A 22,979-nucleotide genomic window follows, 5' to 3' on the forward strand; every position below is an offset into this window, starting at 1 on the left:
GATGTGAGTTTTCTAGGACGGATAAACAAAAAGCCGTTGCTTTTCCAGTCCCGACTACGGTAAAATATGGCCAATCCATAGAAAACGAGTATTTCCGAGAAAGGGGGTCAAATTTTGTTACTTTGCGTTTTTGTGCTGCACGTTGTTTCCAGTCCCAGTCTCTCTCCGACCATGTGTTTTCTGCTGCATCATCAATAGTACGGCATTTCTTAGCCGGCGTTTACAAGATGGTAGGAATTTCACCAACAAAGACAGCAATGGAATTCATTGCTATCTTCTTCGCTTTTGCTTTGCTCAACACATGTTCCTGTGCATCCCCTGGATTTGTTCTGGAAAACTACAGCCAGCTCGCACAGAAGTTCGGCTTTCCATCGCTGCCTCCTCTCCCTATAAAGTTTAACTTCTCAGACATCTCCAAAGAGTGCCAGGATACTGTTGCAAACCTTTTACAATTACCAGTTGCTTATTCCTGTGAGTATATCAAAAGTAGATTCGTACTTTATACGCACGTCTGTGACAACGTTGTCACGAGGGAATGACCCTACCAGCCCATCGTAATATTTGCATTAGAAACCGGCGGAACGCTTCTCCATATGTATTTGGTCATGTACTATGCGCGTGATATATCTCGTGATTAAAAGATGTCGATTTTATTTTTTGACACTAAATTAATGCAAGCTTGATGTTCTTACCTTAGCCTGATCATGCAGGTATGCTGACGCCCTTCTTTGTCCCTTGTTTAGTTCATAAATTTAATTTTCGTTTCACTTTGCTGGTTGATAGCCGAACTCTAGATTGGTAACTTGATCAAAGCTTCTTGCAAACGCACTACATCCCTTAAATTCGCTTCATCAATGCATGAAAAATTTCAATCTGTTTAGGTGAATGAAGTGGTCACCCTTTATTAGGCGGTCACCCGGTGATTTTCCGTAGATCGCTTCCATTGACGACCTTTATGAAACGGTCTGCATCTAATTATTATGTCACCCCGCTCATGATCATGCAGGTCTCGCTCTCGTTTGGCAGATCGCCTGCGTGTCAATACACGGAATGCAGTCGATTCGCTCGATTTCATTCGATGTTTTCAAAGGTTTTTGACCATCGAGGCGAGAAGAGAAGACGTTTAATTTATTTCGAGACGACATCTAAATAACCGGCAGATGTGCGTCGATCATCTTAGTTATTCTCAGGTCATATTGGTTGCGCTCCACTGCAGACCACTTAAGATGAAGGAAAATTGATTGATATTTACAAATGGTGGTCTCTTTTCTGAGATGTGGATGCGATCGGCAAACCTCAAAGTGGACTTTTCTGGGGAACACCGGTTGGTTAGGATCTTACAGTGAGTGTACTGAAACCATACCTGATGCTCATTATTGTTTGGCCTATCTGTCTTTTACACAGCCTCCTTTAAATATTACCAAGGTGAGTGCATATTGCAGCTTTTAGTAAACTTTTACAGAATTGTCAATTTTTGCTTCATTCTACGAATGTGATATTGTACAAACCTTTTTTGAGTGAAGTGTCATTTTTAATTCCACAGCCTAATTTCTCTTACATCTGATTTCCTTGAGTATCAAAAATATGCTGTAAGTTTCAGGGCTTCAAGCCTAACTTTTAAAGGTTACTCTTTAGGAACTCAAAAGAAACAAAATTTTATCAGCATGATAATATCTGAATTTGGTGGACCTATCACTGGGAGCTTCTGCCAAAGAAAAAATATGCAAACTTAAATTTTGTAAGGGAACCATGGTCTTCTAACCATATGTTATTGTTAGTTGTTTCCTGTCCGCTGGGGAATTTGTGCACCCAAACAATGCAGTGAAGAGGATGTAACCAGAGGTCTGCAAGATGTATTTACAGGTGTGTACACAGCCAATGAAAATATGTTATTTCCTGGGCTGGAGGTCTGCATGGGAAAAACTGTGCCCAAAGTCTTGCATACCATCTAAGGTAAAGGGTTGTCCTTGTAGGGGATAACCCTGTGCCTTAGGCAGTATCCACATAAGGGACATTTTTTTTAACCACAGGGGACTACCCTGGATGGGTAATAACATAGTTATTTTTTCTGCTGGTTTGCTTTTCTGAGCTTAATTTTAGCTATAAATGGTGCTAAAAAATTCTTTCTTGAAGTCTGTATTGTGTAAAAGCTATTGGACCAGTTACAAATTTGCAATTAGCCAATTAGATTCAAAGATTTAAGATTCCAACCAGCTGGATTACTCTGAGAAAAAGGAAAGAAAAACATTTGAAGAAAAAAAATTGGCATTACTTGCTGAACTCAACAAATCTAGCAGGTAATTTAGTGTTAACAACTGGGTTGAAAACATAAATTAGCCACCATAAAGGGTAAAAAAGCTGACATTTCGAGCGTTAGCCCTTCATCAGAGTGATTCACCATCAGAGTGATTCATTTATGGTGGCTAATTTACGTTTTCAACCCAGTTGTTAACACTAAATTACCTGCTATACTCTCCCACCGACGCAGCACCACAGTTTCTTTAGAAACTTACCCCTCAACAAATCTAGTTTGTTGGAAAATGAGCTCATGCTTAATATATTTGTCAGTAAGTAATTATAAGACACTGGGTCATCACAAAGTTCACAATATATTTTTTGTTGTAACCTCTTAGGGATTAATAATTATGCAAATAAAACAGACAGTGGTGTTGAGGCCAGGAGCACAGCCATTGCCAGGACCAGATGCAAATGGAAAATCTGTTTACTGTAGCAAAAAATCAGAATACACAACAGGAGCAATACTCACTTTGTAAGTGCATTAATATGATGCAGTTTTAGTCAGGCAATGAGACAGTGAGACAGGTCTTTCATTTACTCACTTTTGCAACTTCACACACTACCTCTTCCCCCCCCCCCCCCCTCCCTCCTCTACCTACTCCCCGCATTTTGTTAAGCCTGGAGATATGTGTGTTGTGATTGGTATTATTAGAATACATGTATTAATGTGCACAAAGTTTTCTGTTCTGTCTTCCCCCTTTGGTTGTTAAAATGCACTTTTGAGAGCATTTTGTAATAAAAGGATAGAATGAAATGCCAAAAACAAAACATTTTCAGAATTGCCTAATGGCAACTTTGAAAAGTATTTAGTTCGGTGCCCTGAAATTCCACCCTGAGGAGTTCAGTTTGACATTATCTACTTGTCCCGATTACTTTCTGTGTCCATATTCAAAGGGTTCAAAAATCCTTTGCATACATGTTCATTAGCAAAATTTGCTCATCTTGACTTTAGTTGGTAGTCATTAAAGAGATTATTATTTGCACCTCACCTTCACAGGATTTTGTGTGGATTAATCCTGTTCCTCTGCCTCTTTGGCACAATCTTGACATGTAATTAGTTTCATGAAGGAGCCATCTGTACCTGTCAGCCAAACTAGTGGCTTCATGCAATCAGAGATGATTCTTTACCAATACTTCACGCCAGGGGTCTGATTCATTTGAACAAAGTCACCAAAGCAGTGTTCACCCACCTTCTGATGAGAGAATGGTTCATCCACCAGATTGACAAGCTTCCCTTATCAGAAAAATGAGCCTAGTAAGTTAAAGATTATTACAATTGTGCTGATGTGTTGTCATCACATGTAATAGCCCAGTACAATAACTTTCTTATTGGTAAAGAAGATAATTAAATTTTGAAGAAACAGGAAGAGGAAAAAGAGGAAGAAGAAGACAAAGATCATTGTGATCAAAATTAAAGAATTGGGCCGTCAGGTTGTGGGAAACAGCAGTTTTGGCCTAACCCTTTAAACTCGCATGAGTGACCAAGACAGAATTTCTCCTTACAATATCAATACAATATCAAGCAGACAAGTGATGAGAAAAAAGAAAATATCAATTAGGGGATTAGTAGTTGATTCAATGCCAAATTCTCCAAACTAACATCACAAGAACCATATGGCAGACAGTAAGGAGAATTACTAATAAGATCTAGGGAGTTAAAGGTTTAAAAAACATGGATTTCCTTTTTTTTTTCACAAATTTAGTGGATGCACCATGCAGTCGTCCAGAATAAAGAGAGTGATGTTGCGGTTTTAAAGCTACCAATTTTTGGCATTTTTATGAGGAATTTAGGATTCAGTGCACGTTACTTGTTTGGTCAGCCTTGGTAGAGTCGTTTTGCCATTAACCTAGTTAGATTTTTATGTTTTTGAGCATAATTAGTGAAAACATCCTATTTACAACCACTTCTTGGGTAATCCTCCTATTCACCCTTCTTTTTATAATTGGCCAATCAAAACTCTCAAGGGTAGTGTGGGTTGGCATGTCCCTAAGATTTATTATAGAAGAATATGCCAATCTTTTGGAGGAGAACAGTTGTCCATGACGCGGCACAAACCGATGTCTCAACATAAGCCAACACAGAACTTACTTGTAAGGGTAGGGGTAATTGTATGTTATTACCCTTAAATTGCTGACCTAGTTTGTCACAAATTTTCCAAAATTCTTGTAGATGTGATTGGGCAGGTTTTTCTGTGTTTCTCATTAATTCAAAAACACAAGCAGTAGTATGGAACACCAAAGTCCCGCCAGTGCTGTTACGTCATCAATGGAATGAGAGTGATGAGTATGTGGTGGGTGATCCTGGGACATGTGTATGCGTATTCCATTAGGATCGCAATTAGTAAGTAGTATTATTTTTCTCATTAGCAAAATATATTGATCATAAAATTCCAAATATTTGGTTGATTCTGTGTTATGTGTTGTCCACTCAATTGGCCAGCATAAGGGATTATAGTGACCAATTCAGGACTCATGATCATCAGTGGGCTTTCTTTAATTGCAGGTAAATTGTGTTTTTTTTCAATTACTTCAAACGATTTACGTTGGAGGGCTATTGGGAATGCAACGTTTTCAGTGGATAGTTATAGTTTCTTCTTTCTGAGGTATGTCGTGGTCAAAGTGTTTGTATGAGGAAAAATTTTGGAAAACGATAAATATTTGCATAATAATACCATTTAACTGATTTCAGTTTACAGTGCTGACCTATTATCATATAAATCAGGGCCAGAGGCTACGAGATCTCTTGTTAGAAAGTGCTTTTTAGATAAAATATTCAAGTTGTAAAACCAAAATCAGAGAGATAACAAAAGCCCATCAGAACAAAGGAAAATATCACCCTGAGTCTCTGTCACTCAAATAAAGAAAAAAGCAACTCTCCTAAAGTGCGGGAAAACAGACTTAAGTCACCAAGACACAAGTGGCTTCAGTTTTTCGTCTCATCTCGAGGTGATAGCTCGAGTTTTGAAAACCATTTGTGGAAAAATGTAATCCAGAATTGAAACAATCTTTGTTAAGTTACTCTTCACACTGAATTGAAAATTACTTTGACGTACAATTTAAGAGGTTTCTCAGAAAAAGTTAGAGAGGATGCTCAATTTTCGTCTTTACCTCTTTGTTTAAAAGTGAACTATGGAACAGAAAGGGTTTTTTATATCAGTTCCAGTGCGAAATTTGGTTTAGAAGGTGTCCCTCTTTCTCCTTTCGATTCTTTTTGAACATATGAGATAGATTTGTGTAATATCTAATGTGTACAACTGTGCTTTTTTTTTTTCAGTGGTCTCTTGGTTTCTTATTTGTCATTGCGTCATATGGAGAAGAAAAATGGACAGCTGCCACTCTTTAAATACTACTTCCATCGTTTTTGGAGGTAAGTTTTTCACTTCAAATTGTTATCGACTGATCATGATTCATCTGCTTATACCAAAGCTTATTTTCTTGCCGTAAAACCATAGACCAGGCAACTAATGTAATAACGGCAGAGCTGGTCACCAACGAAAGAAGCTCTTGATTGTTAAATAAATTCTCTTTGTCAACACCATAGGAAATGTAAAGAGAACAGTATAGAGAATGAGCATGCTGAGCAGAGTGTATAAATTGGGTTAAACCAGCTGTTGGTGATGTATTAACAATACTGCCAAATCGTTCCCCAGGTTAACTCCAGCTTACATGTTCGTTTTGTTGTTTTACGACAAACTGAATGGATTTCTTGGTAACGGCCCTTTTTGGTATCAAGCCCAGGAAAAGAACCCGTGTGACAAGTACTGGTGGACCAACTTACTCTACATTAACAACTTCTATCCAACTAGTTTTGGTGCATCGGTGAGATTTATCTGCTAAGATCTTGTCAGTGATTCTTCCCATCTGTTGCTAAAATTACATTTCCTTGTAATTTAAGTGAAAGAATATGATTTTACATCAAGATTGCGCCCTTAAGCTGATAGGTTTCGTAACCCGTATTACCTTTTGGCCAAATATCGCTTTCGGATAACTGCAACGTATTCGATCTTTTTCTGAGTCAAAATGGTTGACACGCCATGGATTTTGAAATATCAGACCTACGTTGTTCAATTTAGCTAATTTGCTTAGTTACTAAAAGGCTCCTTACGTTTTTTCCTGTGTACATTTATCGATTTATTTTTTCCTATTTTTTGCAGTGTTTTGTCTGGAGCTGGTACCTAGCAAATGACATGCAATTTTATATCATTGCTCCCGCCGTTCTCTTTGTGGCGTACAGGTATGTATTAAAGACATTATTTTAATAGTCTCAGTAAAAATCGTTCTTGGTGTCTCACTGAACAGTATACTGGTTTGCAAGCAAATTAAAAAATTGATATTTTTCCTCCAAAAACTAATAGACCTTGAAGGTCTAAGTAGTGTTGCAGAAAGATGTTTTATCGTCATGTCACGAGTGTTGTACCAAGAATGATTCTGAGTTCCTGTGAAGAATGGAATTTCAGAACTTTGGATTGGGCGCTCCGATGCTCTACCACCGAGCCACACTCAATGTTGAGCAAAACCATCACTAGCTAAGTTCATGTGACACGTGTCCTGCGTATTGCTTGGACCGGCTAAGAAGGGTTTTTTTTCACCACAGCAAGCTCTCCTTAGATATCTGGATATCATTAGAATATTTAGAAGTCTCCGGTATAGCAAGAAATTGTTTAAATAAATAGAAAAGTTATGGATATTGAGAAATATCGCGATATGGCGGGGCTTTCTGTTTTTCTTCGTCATTCTGTTAAGTCACTATTCAGCTCTAAGCCTGAAACAATTCAGTTCTGATGTTTATCGCTTCATTCATGAATGACTTGTGTGTTTTATTATCAGGTTTCGACTGCGAGGACTGATTGTGTTTGTTGCTCTGTTACTGGGTATCAGTTTTACCACCACAGCTGTTATCTATGCTCACTATGACCTTCCTGCTGTTATAATCAGTAAAGCTGCTTTAGATGCCGCGTGAGAACCTATTTTTTTACCTTTTTGTTTGCGTTTCTTATGTTTTGATTGTTTATTTGCTTGTTTTTTCCTGGTTTTGCTATGGCAACGAGCTGAAGCTCAGACGTGTTATCAAACGGTGGAGAAAAAGCGCAAATCTCGATGCCCCTCTTTAGTTCTCACTTTGTCGTATGTCAATGACTTTTTTTGTAGGGGGCGCGGTGCGGATTCCATGTCTCTGACTTACGTCAAGCCTTACTGTCGTATTTCACCGTATCTTGTCGGCATAGTAACAGGATACTTACTTCTTCACGTAAAGGACTGGAGACTTTCCACTAAGGTATGAAATTATGGTGATCATATCTTTTCACATAAATGTTGGTTGACATTTTTGTTGGAACTTGTTTTTGTTGGCGGTGGGAGCCCCTTTTTGCCTGCAAAGAGTAGTTTGCAAGGTGCTAAAGATTATACCTGGGGATAAAATAATTTATTCTTGTGGTGGGAAAAAATTCAGGCTTCGAACTCGTACCTCCTACATACTAGTTAAGCGGTACTACCAACTGAGCCACGAAGCCACAGGTTGAAAGCGAGGCATATTTTAGTGGCTTTATTCTTTCCCGTGGAAGAATCTGATCACAATTTGGAATGAAATCAAATTGAGTGTTTTACTTCTTCAAGGTTCAGACGTACTTGTTCAACATGGCTGGCTGGTGTGTTGCTATTGTTCTCGCTCTGTCTACTCTGTATGGTCAGTACAAAGCGTTAAGGAAAGACAATCCCGTGCAATTTTCTCGCGCTGAGAATATCATATACGGAACTTTCTCACGTTTCGCGTGGAGCCTGGCATTAGCCTGGGTGATATTTGCTTGCCATAACGGGCTTGGAGGTACGTGTAAAGCGATTTTCGATAGAGTGTAGCGATATTGTGATCGTTTAACGCTTTTGGTTGAGTTCACAAACGTTACCACCCACTAAGGCCAGTATCATGATGCTATAATAAACTCGAACGTGATTTGCTAACTTGCGTTTTCCCGCGCTCAAGCGCGATTGCTTGTATTTCCCCGAGTTTTCTATGGCTCGTTCTGTGTTTGGCGTGTGGTGTTTAATGTTATAAGGCATGATATATCATAGCAGGTGAACGGGCTCTCAATGGCGGTCTGCGCAACCATCGCGTTGGATTCTTATAAAGTCTCAGAGAGTTAGCCTTTATTGTATGCATGCCATGCGATTGGAAAAAAACAGTCTCAATTTTTTAGCTTTCATGTTTACGAGATCTCTTACCGGATACGAGAGATGTTCATTACTGGTCGATGTTGCATTAGTGTAGCAATACTCGATTTTATTTGTTCTCTTCTTCTTTTGAAGGCCTGGTGAATAAATTCCTGTCGGCTCGATTCTGGATTCCACTGAGCCGGCTGACGTATTGTGCCTATCTGGTTCACCCTATCATCATCTTTGCTCTGTTTCAGTCGTATGAGACTGTTCGGGCATATTCTGATGTCCACATTGTAAGTGCGACTCGATTTACTGTTTTTCGATCCATGTACTGTTGTTCCTTTCGTAAGAAATGCAGTGCTGTTGCTGTTGAAAGTGAACGTTCAGTAGTTACGTAATTGTGTATGTCTTTTTTTCCTTACCAGGCATTTTGTTTTGTCGGTGTACTTGGCATTTCGTATGCAGTGGCCTTTATTGTGTCAGTGTGTGTGGAATATCCCATGATGCAGTTGGAGAAGTTTATTTTTAAAAGTGACAACTGAGCTCAGATGTCATGGATAAAAGAGTCTGATTAAGACCAGTCGTTCCTGCGATGCCATACAACCAATTTTAATAGATGCTCTATTAACAACGCGCAATATTTTATTTTTTATATTTTTCTATTGACATTAAAAAGATAACATATTTGAGAATCACAGTAAAAGTATATTCGCTATGTTTTTTCAGACTTTTTATGAAATTTGTTAATGAAAAATTTGATTAAGTATATGATTTATAACTAACTGCAGAATCTACCTTAGAAACAAAAGTAAACTCAAAGTTTTCCTTAAGATTCGTAACAAAAGCTATTTACAGGGTACGTTTTGGGAGGTTAACATGATACCCTTGCAGAGGGAGGGTACGGCTACACGTAGGCTACATGATACGTTAATGGGTTTGGATATCTTGAGATTGGAATTCGAAGGACTTAAAGAGTTACTTAGTTTTTTTAGCCATGAAACGTCTTTATAAGTATCTAGCACAAATCTTCTAAGGTAGGAGTACTTGGCGAGGGAAAATTGTTCTTATTGTTTAAAGAGTAATCCAAAAGTGTGGTCAGTATTTAGATAACGTGATTTTTCTTTCTAAGTAAACTCGAAGAGTGCCTTAAGATTTCGAACGACTGCGAATCGTGAGGTAGTTTTATGAGTTTATTAATTAACTAATTAATAATGTGGTATCGTTACCAATGTATCTTATTCCGACAATGAAGTTTATACTTTTCTAACTGGAAGTGAAGCTGGCCTCCACAAATATTGACTAAGGAAGTTCTGTTGCCGTTCGACACACTAAATACGTCTTTCCATTCGCGAAAGTGGTTCGTTAAGTATACCTTCTTATTTTCTGGTAGACGTTATTGTAGGTTTTGCCGGCCTTGATTGGAAAATCCCAGTCACACATTTGTATTGAATGCTCTCTCAAGAACCCTTTTTTTGTAGTGACCGAAATACCAATATAAATGACCTTGTAACGGTGCTTTATGAAATAAACATTTGATTGTTTTATGAGAGCTTTTTAGAACCATATTGATTTATGTAAAAAAAAAAAACGTTTTCTTTTCTTTTTTCTCTTCTTTTTATTATTTTTTTGTTTTCGTTTTTGAATTTTGTATTTTTTTTTGCTAAATTTATTCGACACAACCTTTTAGCGACATGACTTTAAGAGTTTCAACAAAAATTTAAATGTGCGTCTGTAATGAAATAGAACCAATAATGTTCCAATTGAACAACCGAAATGAAAATACCAAGGAAGCCAGTAGACATGTTGGGGAGCCTCCTTGGCTTTGAAACATATTCGTTAAGTCATACTACACAGGAGAACAAGGTTTGGAAGAATTACCGAGTACACTTGATATCAGTGTGGCCGATGTAGTGGCACTAGGCCGGAAAGTAGCAAAAACAACGAAGGCAACTGAGGCTATGGAAATATACAGGGTTGCTTGGAACATCTCTGTGTATCCCGCCACGTTTTCTATCATTGAATACATTTACCAGCATTTGCGAATCAACCCTCTTGTTTCTTCTTAATCCATTGCCGAGTTTTACCTCCCTAACTAACTCTTTCATCATCCGTTAGCAGTAGTGCCAGTGAAAGCTAACATTCCTCCACGACGACATCGGTACCACTCAAAGTCCCCCATTTTAGAAATGGCGTTGACGTCCGAGCTTCGAGCGGGCCAAGGGATTGGGGCATATCAGCATCGACAAACCTGTAAAATGTTGCAACATGTTGCAATGTGTACGTTTGGCCAACATCTCCAAACACCATCGAACAATGTCGCAGCATTTGACAAGGTCTTGGAATTTTATCATTATTTTATTCTAATTTGTTCAATCTTTTCACTTCTATTCTAATTCACTGTGGTTCTACTATTCCCCTTTTTATGGAGCTTTGCTGTATTACGCGTGTGCACAGGACAGACATACTTGTATATTGCTTACAAACATAATTTTTGAGTTATTTCGCCGTTTTGGTGTTATCAAAATTTTTCCTTGAATAGTTAAAAGCGGCATCTCGGCGTGAATATTTCTTCAAAGCTATAGTTCGTCTTGCGTATATGTACATAAACTCGAACTCGTACATATTCTGGTCACGAAAACCAACAAGTGCTTCTATCTTCTCTTGATCCCTCCTAATATTGTTGAAACTTTTTAACCAAAGAGAAAATTAGGATGTCTTCTTAGCATCCGCAGAGAACTGCGGTGAATTGAGTGAATTAAATTCCTCTCCCTTGTTGTAATACACTGCATCGTATCTTCTCGTCTGACCTCTGATGCTTTCAGCATAAGATGGTGGGGCTGAAAGAAAAAGTAAGTCGTGAGTAGGGGAGCATGATTAAGGTAGTTGGGCGGGTGCTTCATCGGAAAGAAGGGACAGAAACGTTTGGGGCAAAACAACCTGAAATAATGAAAAGATTTTGGGTAAATGATCAATAAATAGAAAGAAAGAAAGTACTGTGCGGTTCCACTCCCAAGGAATGAACTTCTGGCATCTTTCCGAGGGGGTTTCTGAAATTGTCTGACGAGTAACCCCGTCACTTTATAAATCCGGAAAGTAAGACTTTTAACCTTCTTCACTAAATGATATCATACCGTCAGAGTGTTCCATAGACGTAGACGGGAATCCCATGAACGTGACACCTGATGATATCGAAGAGTTGGAGCCTTTTTGGGATGGTCTGCGAGATGTACTCACTTGGCAGGGAATGGAGCCGATGGTGATTGGTAAATGGACACAGAAGTTTACGGATCCTCGTATCAGCAGAGTGGACTAGAAGAACAGATTAGGAAATAGAAAGATAGGAGTAATTAAGTTGAAATTGACTCTTGCATTGGGTCTGTTTAACTATTTTCTGTGGTCAGAGGCGTTTTAGAAAACTCACACCACTTTCGCGGTATGGCTCAGAAACCAATCACTGATTGTCACTCGTTTTTTACTAAAATTTTTCTCCAGACATCTCTTACTACCTTCTTGCTTGTATCCCAACTAAGTCGAAATGCACTCTATTATTTAACATTAATATTAATTACTGCCATGAGTTAATTTTTTGCAATTTGTAAAATTATCTTCACCGTAAACCAAGGAAAAATAGAAAAAAAGAAAGAAATATAGAAAATAAAATCCAGACATGACCGACGATGATTAAGATGGAGCCCGGAAGAGTGCAGGCGGGGTGCCAACGAGATACTTGAAAAATTTAGATAACGTATTTCAAGATGATTCGTGTCTGTTTTGTCTGAGAGTGTCTTTCGGTTATTGGAACCCTGGAAAAACAACTGTGAACATGGAAAATTTACCTTCATTTGGTACGAAATCTTTATACACCTGCAGTTCTTCATAGTTGGCGTTAAGGATGGGATGAGAAATGGCACCATCTCAAAGAAGTCATGTCCGTCTGTGTTTGAGGTCTTATTACAAGCTTTTGTGATAGTTGCGATAGTTTCAGCACTGAAAACCTTTTTACCTAGAGAGAACGGAAAAAAGTAATTCGTTCATGCTAAGTATAACTTGTTAAACGAACTAACGTACTTTGCTTAGCACCGCGTCAGCCAATGAACGTGCGCTAAGGGAATAACTCTGTTGTGAGAAATACACTAAAGGTCGAATGTTCCACCCACCTCCAGATGCGACGAATACAGTGTCCTTAATGAGCTCTAATTCCACTCCAAGAATCCTGTGTTTCGACTGGTTGTTAGCGTACACTGTCACTGTCATAAGTTCACCTCCACAATAGGCTGCTCTGTCTGTCCTGACTGTGACACTCAGTGGCCCAGAGACACAGCACAGGCAACCCATTGTCCGGTCTTCCTGGATTTGAGCTGGGCGCTTAAAGCGAAACAAAACATGACATTGATATCTCTCTTTTCAATCCAAATTTCGTTTTAGTTCAACACAACGAAACTTAGGAACAAGGGAACCTATGGTGATGGTCCGTTGTCCTCTGGGACAAAGCTGCGTCTTGAGCCCCTCCCCACCGCCTCGGTCATTACTGAACGGCAACAGGAAAATTTCCCATTTTAAGATAGGTGTCAAAAGATTAAGCAACGAGGTTTGCATGTGTGTGTGGGTGTGTTTGTTGGTTTTTCTATTTTTCGCGCCTCGGAGTTACTCTTTCGCGCTCTCTTTCCATCTCCATTTGAACGAATGGTGCTCCAAGTTCAAATTCTTTACCATCAGTATTACCATTAATAGTGTAGCCATGCGCTTTATAATTATATATTCATGTAGTTTACATTGTACTGAATGATCGGTGCATGATCTTACGAGAAACTCCGGCTGATTAACATCAATCCTCTCCGTGACGGTGAACGGTTCTACGATCTTAATCTCATCTTTCCACGGCCGATCAAGAATGGCCTTGAGCCAGTATTTCACGTGGCCATGTTTTCCTTCAAATGTGGTGGGAAGGTTGTCTTCTGGGAGCCGAACCTCGAATGGAAAGGAATGCTCCCCACTGGGCAAGACTGGATTTGCGCCGATTTGACCCGGAACTGTTAAGAGATTAATTTCATAGTAGAGTGAAAATAGATTCCTTAACGCCGGCTGTGTACGTTCAGTAACATATTACAGATGACGTACGTCTACTAACAAGATGTGTTACAAACAGAACAAATGGCACACGAGGCGCAGCCGAGCCTGTCTCTGCATTTTAGAGATCGACAGATCTTACCCGAAAGTTCTGATCAAGAGCGAATGTAATATCGATTTTACAGGCTAACTCTAAGTAGTTAAATTGAAAGTACTTGGAGATGACATTTGCTTTGGAAACGTATTTTTGCATGAAGTGACGGAGAGCCTCGAGGGGTCGAATATGATAGCCTGTTGAACAAAATCTTTTAATCCAACCCCCTGAAGACTTAAAGATCTCAACAGAATGTTGTGCTTTTTTATTTCTTTATTTTGCCGTCAGTGTCTACAAGCAAATTTTCTTCAGTTACGAAAGTTATCAAGTATCATTCAAGTGAATAGGAATAAAGAGATATCAGTTCACAGTGAATTATAAGCTGCAGTAAACAGCAGTATATATTTGAAATATGCCCAGCAAAGCATTTGCAACTGAATATTAAGATAGCCAATGCAACAAACCGCAAAGTTCAGTTGTATATTATGTGGCAATGCAAAATCGAAGTGACTTTTGACTCAAGAGCCAGCTGATTTTCACCGATCAAAATTGCGATCAATGATGCATTTTAAAACACCCGCAGTATTCAATATTTACAAGCTAAGTAAAGTGGCTTACCCTTTCCATAAACTGTTACTGCAATGTTTAAATACTGCTCGTAATTCGAGTAATCACGCGTTCCAAGTCGCTTCTTTCTCGCCGCCTCGGACCATGAAACCTTTGCTTCCCCATAAAACTCGATGCGAATTTCTCTAACCGTCAGTTCTTCATTTGTCTTCAAATATACGTCGCCGTACACAACATCTCCCGGATAAAAACATCCATCCCCGTAAATTTCAACTGCAAACAACTCTATACTTTCCATGATAGTTCTGTACACTACATGGTAAAATTTAGCTTGAAGATTGAGCTGTCAAACGAAGGTTTATGATTGGAAAACGTTTCCTCAATTGCTTGCTCTTAAAAGTCGCGTTTAGACATATTCGCTCGTAATCCTTGATGACAACATATTTATGTATAAAGAGACAGAGCCACTAGAGCGGAGAACTTATACAGAAATTTGCATATTCTAATTCTCACATATTTGCTGATGGGTAAAATAGCTTGGAGACCTGATCGCAGCTGAAACAAAAGAAGCCTCAAGCATACGTTGTTTAGATGAGTTTCTCTGGGTAATGGAACAAAGTGGCTTTCCACTTCGATACGATTTTTTGGAGGAAAATAATCTCTATCATTAAGGCGGCTGTCGCATATTAATAATACCAATAATAATAAAAATATTAATAATAATAATAATAATGATAAGGACAACAACAAAGCGGTAATCTACTTCATCTTTCCTAATACAGGAAATCAAGTCTCCATAACTGTCAAGCAATTATAATATAACTGATCTTAAAGTAAAAAAAACACGCGGACAGTTGAACAAGAACATTATCAAAATTCCCTAATATGGAGAGAGAGGGAAGACGGAAATTTCTGCGTAAAGAAATCGTTCATCAAGAATAAGCGGCGAAATTCTCTGACTGCATGTTAACTTCTTTTCAGGAGCATGGAGTACATCAAGCTCCTCATTAAGTATAGGAAATCGTATGAACGCGAGTGCATTTCGTGATTTATGGGCACGAGTGATGTTTTGAAAGTTCTCAAAATTGCACGAGCCGTAGGCGAGTGCAGTTTGAGAACTTTCAAAACATCACGAGTGACCATAAATCACGAAATGCACGAGCAGGTTCATACGATTTTTTATTTATTATATTCTCGATTTTTTTATAATTTGGTGTTCAAATTTGGCGCTTCCCCGGTGTTTCCATGGCAACTTCTCCGTATTGCACTCTATAACCTCTATTGCACTCTATAACCTAATTATGCATTCATCATTGACCAATCAGAAACGCGATATTTTGTTGAGTATATAATAACATATTGTTAATCAAGTTACTGCGTTGCTGCGAATCGATCACCGTGCTTTTGTTTCAGTTGTTGGATTTTATTTGTAGCTTTAACTTAATAAATTTCGATTTGAATTACCAATATTTTTAGTTACACTATGGAACTTTTTTGATATTCAAATAACACCCTATTCCTAATTACTGACCTACTAGAAGATTTATATATTAACATAACAATTCATCAAAAAATTCTGAATAAATCACTGAATTATTTTTTATCGCGTGTCTGTTCATATTCATAAACCGACAGCAAAATGTACATTTGGGAAAAACGCTGCTCAAGGTAAAGTAAAAATCACTAATCCGAATCGTAAAACATTGTTCTAAAAATAATTATCATAGACAGAGAAATGATACAAAAAAAAATCTGTATCTACTTCATTCGCGGGCTCAAAATTGACGGTCTCCTAATTCTAATTATTGAAGATCTTTTACCCCGTTTAGAACCCACGACTTGAATAAATATGATATATCAGGCTAATTCCAGAGTCTAAAACAACTTATATACCTTTGCGTCATTTGATAAAAAGTACTTAAACTCACAAGGCATCATCTTCATGACATTTTTAATTTTTTAAACTGTTCTTCTATTTCTATAATAATGTATTTATTTTTACTTATTGATATCTATATTTGTATTAGTATTACCAAATGTATTGTAAGAGGGCCACAAGTTTATTAACCCTTTGGCTATTAAGTGCTACCCTCTTTAAATAAAGAGTTAACTTGCTTACTTACTTAATTACTTACTTAGTTCAGCTATCTAAATTGAGACGAAATTAATCAAACATATTGATCACCTTCTCATTTCAAACGGAATATGAAAGTCAATTGCTAGAAAGTTTAGGTCTTATTTCAAGCACCCATCTCCACCACACTCTGATTACATTGAGAGCAATTTTCAATTGAGGTCATCGAGAGTCCAAAGATGTCTATTATTACATTGAGGTCTAAATTTTTCGCATTTTTCATCAAAAACCGTCTCAGTCTAATTCATCATTTGTCCAGGTTCCTTCTCAGTAAATTCTTACTCATTTTTTTGTCCCTTTTTTTAAAATTAATTTAGCTGGGCTAATGTGTAATCATCTTTGAGCTGGAGGTAATTTTAACGTGTTACAATAAAAAAGAAATTGGAAAACTTGACATAAAGTACTTTGACGTAACTGAGGGGAAACAATAAGCACTGACTAGTAATTCGATGCATGAAATTGTACAAATGTTCAAATTTAAGGCAGAGGCACTTTACTAGATGAGGCTTGTGGCTGTTGAGCAGCAGCCACAGTAGCAGAGTCTTGGCTTGCAGCAGAGGGAACCTCGTAATGGCTAACAAACGGATACATTGGAGTGAAGGTTGAGTCACTCATCATGTCGTTGGAATCATTCTCGTCACGAACAGACACCCCACCATACACACATTCTGCGTACGATGGAAGAACTGTAGAGAAAAAAAGATAAATCAATAAATGAATTGTAAGAAGATTGTGACAGGAGACTTCAACGAAAAACTTCTGTTTGTCAAATTCAAAACTCTTGTCTAGATAATCACTTACCCACACCAGGGTATGTCTGACCTTCAGAGTAGGGGGGAGGGGAGAGTGGGGGAGCTGAGGGTTCCACAGATGTTGGAAGAACTGGTGGTTGGTAAGGTACAGAGCCTATTGTTAATGGAACTGATAGAATAAGGTCCTTTGCTCTCCATCCACTGACATGGAGGATGAACTGTAGGTGGAAAAATTGAACATCAGTGCATCACATTGATTATCTGCCAGTTACAAACACCAATAACACCATTCTGAGCAGCAATCATAATGTGTAGTCAGGCTAACCAGAAACAACTTTGTTTAAATTATAATTTATCACCCAGTTATGAGAATGAAAGCATTTCAAAATGAGAAGCATAATCTAGAAACCATATAATTATATCTTCGTCATTAACAATCATATATAAATTTTTCCAGAGATGTTATTTCAAATGAAGAACCAAGATAAAATCTTACTTGACTTCTGCTTAGGTTATCGAAATGTCAGTCACCACTACCACCAACAGTCCTCCTCAGGACTACAATCACCTAGACAATCATACTCCATTGCCACATGTTACCCTCAGGCTCAAACCATTTGCATAAATAATATATGCAATCTTTAATATTAATAACTTAAAGATTTTCACCTTAAAAAAGGTAAAATTACTTTCATTTCATTATTTAATTGGCATTATGTAACCTCATCTGACTCCTTGTTGCTCAAAATTTTGGTGCCAAGAAGCAATCATGTTTGATACAAATAAGATTACCTTCACTTCATATGATATCTTAATACAGCTACAACTTGACATTGTGGGGGGAAGGGAGGGAATTTTAAGTGGTACCATCTCCAGGTGATGATCTCCAACTCCTCTGATCTCATCTCTCTTTAATGAAGCCACAATTTCATTTACACGCTTTCCTGATGTTTTACCTGAACTCATACCTAAATTAAAAGTAGACGGAAAAATAAAATAGATTTATTTGTATTACCTTGGGTAAGGAGTACTTATTAATAAAACAAATATTTAAAACTGCACTTCCTGATTTCATTTTGCTTCATCACAGATGAAATAAACGAGGTTGTACTGTAGTTAGCTTAATAAGAGTTATAATTTTTCAATTATTTTCTGACAACAAGTTAAGAACTGAGGTATGGAGTGTGTTATCATGAAAAGATTAATATCCCTTCTTGGGAAGGGTAGCAATATTGATTTCTTAGTTCATTTATCTTCACCCTTCCGAAACTGACAATAATAATTTAGCAGCAGCAGACTACTTTAAGGCTTGAGACACTAGGCTACTTCAATAACTCCATTCTAATTCAACCAACCATTTAATGGCTGTTACCTCAATTAGCTGCTATTCTTTTCCACCCACCCTTAACTTACCACCCTTAATTGTGTAGACTGAAATTTGATACAGAATAATCTCTGCCCCACTGAGTCCGCAGCCTGATTGGTTGTTAATGAATGCTGAAAATGCAATAGATTCCCCTGGACAGTAACCTCCTCTGTCTGTTTGAACAGTCACATTTATAGGGCCAGCCAAGCAAGCAAATCCATACTGTTGTTCTTTTTCAACTTGACAAGGTTGCTAATTGGACAGAAAAACCATCAAAACATATATAATTTATTACAACCCTGGAAAATTGAATCCAAAAACTCATTTAAGTTTTCGTTTTAACTGAAAGTTGTCCCCCATTTTGCACTAAAAAAGGGTACTTTAACTTCACTGTCAAGTATAGGAGACTGAAAAATTTCCCTGCCATTCTGCAGAACTTTCTGCTTTCTACCCAAATTCTGATGGTGTAGACATTTCTCACTCAGACATGGTAAATAGTCTCTTTTCAATTAATACACTTTTATCCTCCTTCAAGCTTTTCCAACCCTACACTCTTAAACATCAATATACACACTCTCCATATTGTTCTCTATACAGGTCCAAGGGTACTGATAAGGAGAACTTATTCAATTCATCAAGAGTATCTTTAGTTACACCCATGACCTTTCAGTTCAATACTTTAGTGATACTGCAAGGAGAAATTAGATGCTAGTCACTCTAAGGGATTGAAGGGTTTTAATTAAAACTTGGACAGTATTTTTGTAGACAGTACTGTGAAACTTAAGACAGCAAAATATTTTTTGGTCATTTACCGGTAATCATAAGCTGACACTTACCAATAAGCCTGGTGTTAGATTTATGTCAACACGTTCAATAACAGTGAACACTGATTTTGTTGTAATGTCAAATCTCCATGGACGATCGATGAAAGCTTTAAGCCAGTATCGCACATGACCAAAGTTTCCTTCAACGGATGTTGGTAGGTTATCACTTGGCATGTGAAACTGGAATGGAAAGCTGTACTCTCCAGGCCCTAGCACTGGATTTTCACCAGACTGCTCAGGTGCTAAAAGAAGAGTGTGTCATTTTAAATTCATTTTAAAAAAATGTATACAATTTTTTACTTTGTAACAGCGGCATTATTATTAGCTCTTAGAGGTAAAGTATAACCTAAGTGCGCAATCTAATTGAACCATACCCCTAGACCTCTTTTGCCAACTGAGAGAAGTAACTGTTACCAAATCTTGGCAGGTAAGTGGCTGATGAAAACAGCACACAGGACCTGAGCTTTTTAAAGTTAAGACCGTATTTCAATATGTTTCATATCATATAAATTTAAATGCCTCATTATTTTTTCACAGCAAAGTCATAGCAGGGGACTTAATCTCTGCTTTGTTCATGATTATTTTGTAAACACTGGGCTTTCATTAGTTCCTCAAGCAAGAAGTTGTGGTGGATTGAAACAAATGATTATTTCTTTATAATATGTTACAGATGTACAATATTAACAAGAAAACTGTGAATATTGATCTCTATTAAATATAAATCTAGACATTGATAACTGAGAAGTCTAAAGTAGGCACAGGCGGTTTACATAATAGTCCTCTCTTGGACTGAGCACTTTGTTCACCATGCAAATCATAGGAGTAGGATAGGGTTTTTATACATGTAGCTGTCAAATTGAATGACTGTAAGGCATGGGTTCAAAATGGTCGCCTTGTGTGATACATTAACTTTAATTACACATTTCATGTTTTACTATCATTCTGTTCTTAGTTAACCAGTACCTTCAAATCATCACCCAACAAGCTGAATGACAAAGTTAAGTCACTCCACCTGTCTGGCCCCTCAGTTCAAGCTTTGGAGTCAATGCCTCTTTAATTTAATAAGCAATTCAAACATTTTTTTTCCACAAACCAGTTAGTGAGTTACACAATATTTTTGAAGTGAATATTAATCTCTATAAATATGAATCTAGACATCGATAACTGAGAGGTCTGGACTGGGTACAGGCAAGGTGCATATTAGCCTTTCCTCAATTTGAGCAATTTGTTCAGCATGTAAGTCATAAGACTAGGGTAGAGCCAATAACTATTCACCACGCCAACGCGTTTTAATGGCGAAATTATTTCTACTGTTAGTTATCTAGCAAGCAAGCAAGTAAAAAGCTTATTTCTAGCTTTAAGAAAGTTTTACCAGTTTCCCTTCCACCCACACCATCGACAGTTTTGATTGTATCTTAATCTCATTCGTGTTTGTAATTTATTCTTGATTATTGGACCGTTGGTTTAGTGTATTCGTCAAATACCTTTTGTGTAATAGTGTAATATTCTATTTACGTAGGATATATACATTTAATAACCTGTCTGGTCCCAAAACAAGCCTCAGTCTGTTGTGGTGTTTAGGCGAGTTGACGCGTGTAAATATTACGCAGGAAATCCCTAGAAACCTAGGCCAAACTGAGTCTACCATGGCTATCAAATTATCATCTATCTATACCCATATCGCTAATTCTTACAACTTCTTTGCACTAAGCCTTAGAAGCTTTGACAATCAATAAGTAAAAATTCTGTCAATTTCTAAATCATGTCATATGTTTTCTCTGCTAATGACATAAGCTTCTGTAATTAATAATAACATCAACCCGCAAAGATCTTGAAGCTGTGTAAATAGCAACAGAAGTGTTTAAATGACTAACCTTTCCCATACAAAGTGGCTACCAGGTTAATGTACTCTTCACTATTGGCTGGGCGCTTTCTCCTATGATCTCCGCCAGACAAGTAGACCTTCGCTTCGCCGTGGAATTCCACTCGAATGCCGCGAAGTTTAAGATCGCTGTTTACCTTAACGTTAACATTACCGTGGATAACTTCACCAGGGAAGAACGTTGTCTTATCACCCTGAAATACAACCCTAAAAAAATCAACTTTTCCCATTAGAAAGAGCAGTACACTATAAGCTGAGTAGGCAAATTGCCAGCCATTTTTAGATGCCGGAAGAAAAAAAGAAGGGTGAAGGAGATTCGAGAAAACACTAGTACCTAGACTTCTCTCTTTTCGCTATTTTTGGTATGTCACGCAATACGTGAGAACATCCCGTTAATGAAAGCACCGAGACAGGAGTGTCGAAACTTTGGGTCTAAGAAATTGTAACTTCTTCGGTTACATTCATTAAATCTGTAAACCAGAGAAGCATCAAACCATATCCCGTTATGAGATAGATAAAATGTCTTGAATCAGAGAGGACAAAAAAAAATGATTAGAAAAAGATAAAATGAAAATGTTAGATGAAAAAGCAAATGAATAAACCAACGAAAACAAACAAATAACAGAGCGATAAAAGGCGAGCTCCTAAAAAGCGAAAGTAGCGCATTTTATGCTACTAGCAATGCCCAACTTTTCCAAATTATGCTCAAAATAATATTCGTTTTTTATACACGCTTTTTAAATGAGAAACACTGGTTCGTTAGGAGGGAACCAGTGATAGTTTGTCATTTACCAGATGAATCTTAGCTTGTTTGCGTACTTTTTTTCTTTTTTTCTTTTTTTTGTGCAATTATTCGAGTATTCTAAAACTGCGAGCCTTTGAAAAAAATCGAGTTTTCGATTTATGATCGGTGTATCTAGAGTAGGATGAACGAGCACCAAACTCGATGTATTGGGAGTTGTTTGCGTGATGAATATTTAGTATAGGTAATCACATGAGGCCAAGTACTATTAAGGATTAATTGCACGAGAGTTTTCAAAATTTTGAAAACTCAAGTGCAATTAATCCTTAATAGTACGAGGTCTCATGGGATTACATGTTTATCAATAAAGGGCAAAATTTATACGAAGGAAAATCACGCGCGCAGTCTATTTTTAACAAATTTCAAGATAACGAACGGTTGCTATGCAACGGATTAGCCAATCATTAACAGGTAATCATGCCCTCTCTTGATTACTAAAAATGCCCTCGATTAAGAAAAAAATGCCCTCTCTCTCAACCAATCAGCGCTCAGTAATTTTGCCCTTTATTGATAACATCACGTTAACATCAACACATCATCAAACAATGAAGTTGCTTTCAATAATGGTAAAATGTTTTCGCCTAGACAGGCATGTCGTGACACATGTTCTCTGGTGTGGTTCAGTGCTCTGTGAAATCTTCCAGTCATATGGTGAGTTCAATTTTGAACAAAATGTACTTAAATATTTTTCGCTAAGTCACATCAACGTGTATCTGATGTCGTAACATTTTTGCACCCGTGAGTGTCACTGTTCTTTACTCTGTTTTCGTGGTTAACTTCGCTCCATCTGATGGCGGCCATTGACCTTTAAGACAGCAGAAATTGGGCGAATATATCCATTTTTTGGCTTACTTTAAACTTTTGATACTTTTTTTGAGCAACCCATGAAAATTTTGAACGCATGAACCTCGACTAATATTCGATTGGTTAGGGAACATTGGCGATAGAGGTTACAAGCGCATTGTGCGAACATGACGAAAACGCTGTGCTTTCGATGAAATAAAAAGGTTACATTCCAAATCAGTTTGGATCCCGTTAGTTGA

At 37.7% G+C, this 22,979-nt stretch overlaps 2 protein-coding genes across 2 annotated transcripts; one reads left to right on the forward strand and one right to left on the reverse strand.

Annotated features, from left to right (window-relative positions):
* The first annotated feature begins 105 nt into the window (after window positions 1-105).
* LOC131776899 (nose resistant to fluoxetine protein 6) lies at window positions 106-9,997 on the forward strand. Its single transcript, XM_066163664.1, is given in 22 exon segments — window positions 106-471; window positions 1,275-1,304; window positions 1,307-1,425; window positions 1,779-1,863; window positions 2,634-2,662; window positions 2,664-2,770; window positions 3,296-3,346; window positions 3,348-3,403; window positions 3,406-3,435; window positions 3,438-3,500; window positions 3,503-3,553; window positions 4,469-4,643; window positions 4,802-4,847; window positions 4,849-4,901; window positions 5,573-5,665; window positions 5,949-6,117; window positions 6,453-6,532; window positions 7,126-7,254; window positions 7,447-7,573; window positions 7,912-8,119; window positions 8,599-8,741; window positions 8,874-9,997. Coding segments are annotated over 22 exon segments (2,205 nt in total). The 5' UTR covers window positions 106-227; the 3' UTR covers window positions 8,991-9,997.
* Window positions 9,998-10,784: 787 nt separating this feature from the next.
* On the reverse strand, window positions 10,785-21,458 carry LOC131776897 (uncharacterized). The gene is made up of 13 exons (XM_066162934.1): window positions 21,127-21,458; window positions 19,265-19,494; window positions 18,476-18,680; window positions 17,855-18,030; window positions 17,112-17,280; window positions 16,795-16,996; window positions 14,940-14,976; window positions 14,228-14,519; window positions 13,252-13,478; window positions 12,606-12,813; window positions 12,285-12,451; window positions 11,580-11,757; window positions 10,785-11,285 (listed from the first exon to the last, which is right to left on the reverse strand). Exons 1-13 carry the CDS (start codon window positions 21,362-21,364, stop codon window positions 11,155-11,157), a joined length of 2,460 nt encoding a protein of 819 aa, XP_066019031.1. The 5' UTR covers window positions 21,365-21,458; the 3' UTR covers window positions 10,785-11,154.
* Between the last annotated feature and the right edge of the window lie 1,521 nt (window positions 21,459-22,979).

This window comes from Pocillopora verrucosa, chromosome 3, assembly GCF_036669915.1.
Source record: "Pocillopora verrucosa isolate sample1 chromosome 3, ASM3666991v2, whole genome shotgun sequence".
NCBI classification, from domain to species: domain Eukaryota; kingdom Metazoa; phylum Cnidaria; class Anthozoa; order Scleractinia; family Pocilloporidae; genus Pocillopora; species Pocillopora verrucosa.

Excerpts from the sequence above, each read along its gene's own strand:
- LOC131776897 (XM_066162934.1), bottom strand. The coding sequence starts at position 21,364 with ATGGGAAAAGTTGATTTTTTTAGGGTTGTATTTCAGGGTGATAAGACA. Across the intron at positions 18,681-19,264 it reads ATCTAACACCAGGCTTATTG|CAACCTTGTCAAGTTGAAAA; the intron begins GTAAGTGTCAGC and ends CTGTCCAATTAG. Across the intron at positions 13,479-14,227 it reads AGTAACAGTTTATGGAAAGG|TTCCGGGTCAAATCGGCGCA; the intron begins GTAAGCCACTTT and ends ATCTCTTAACAG.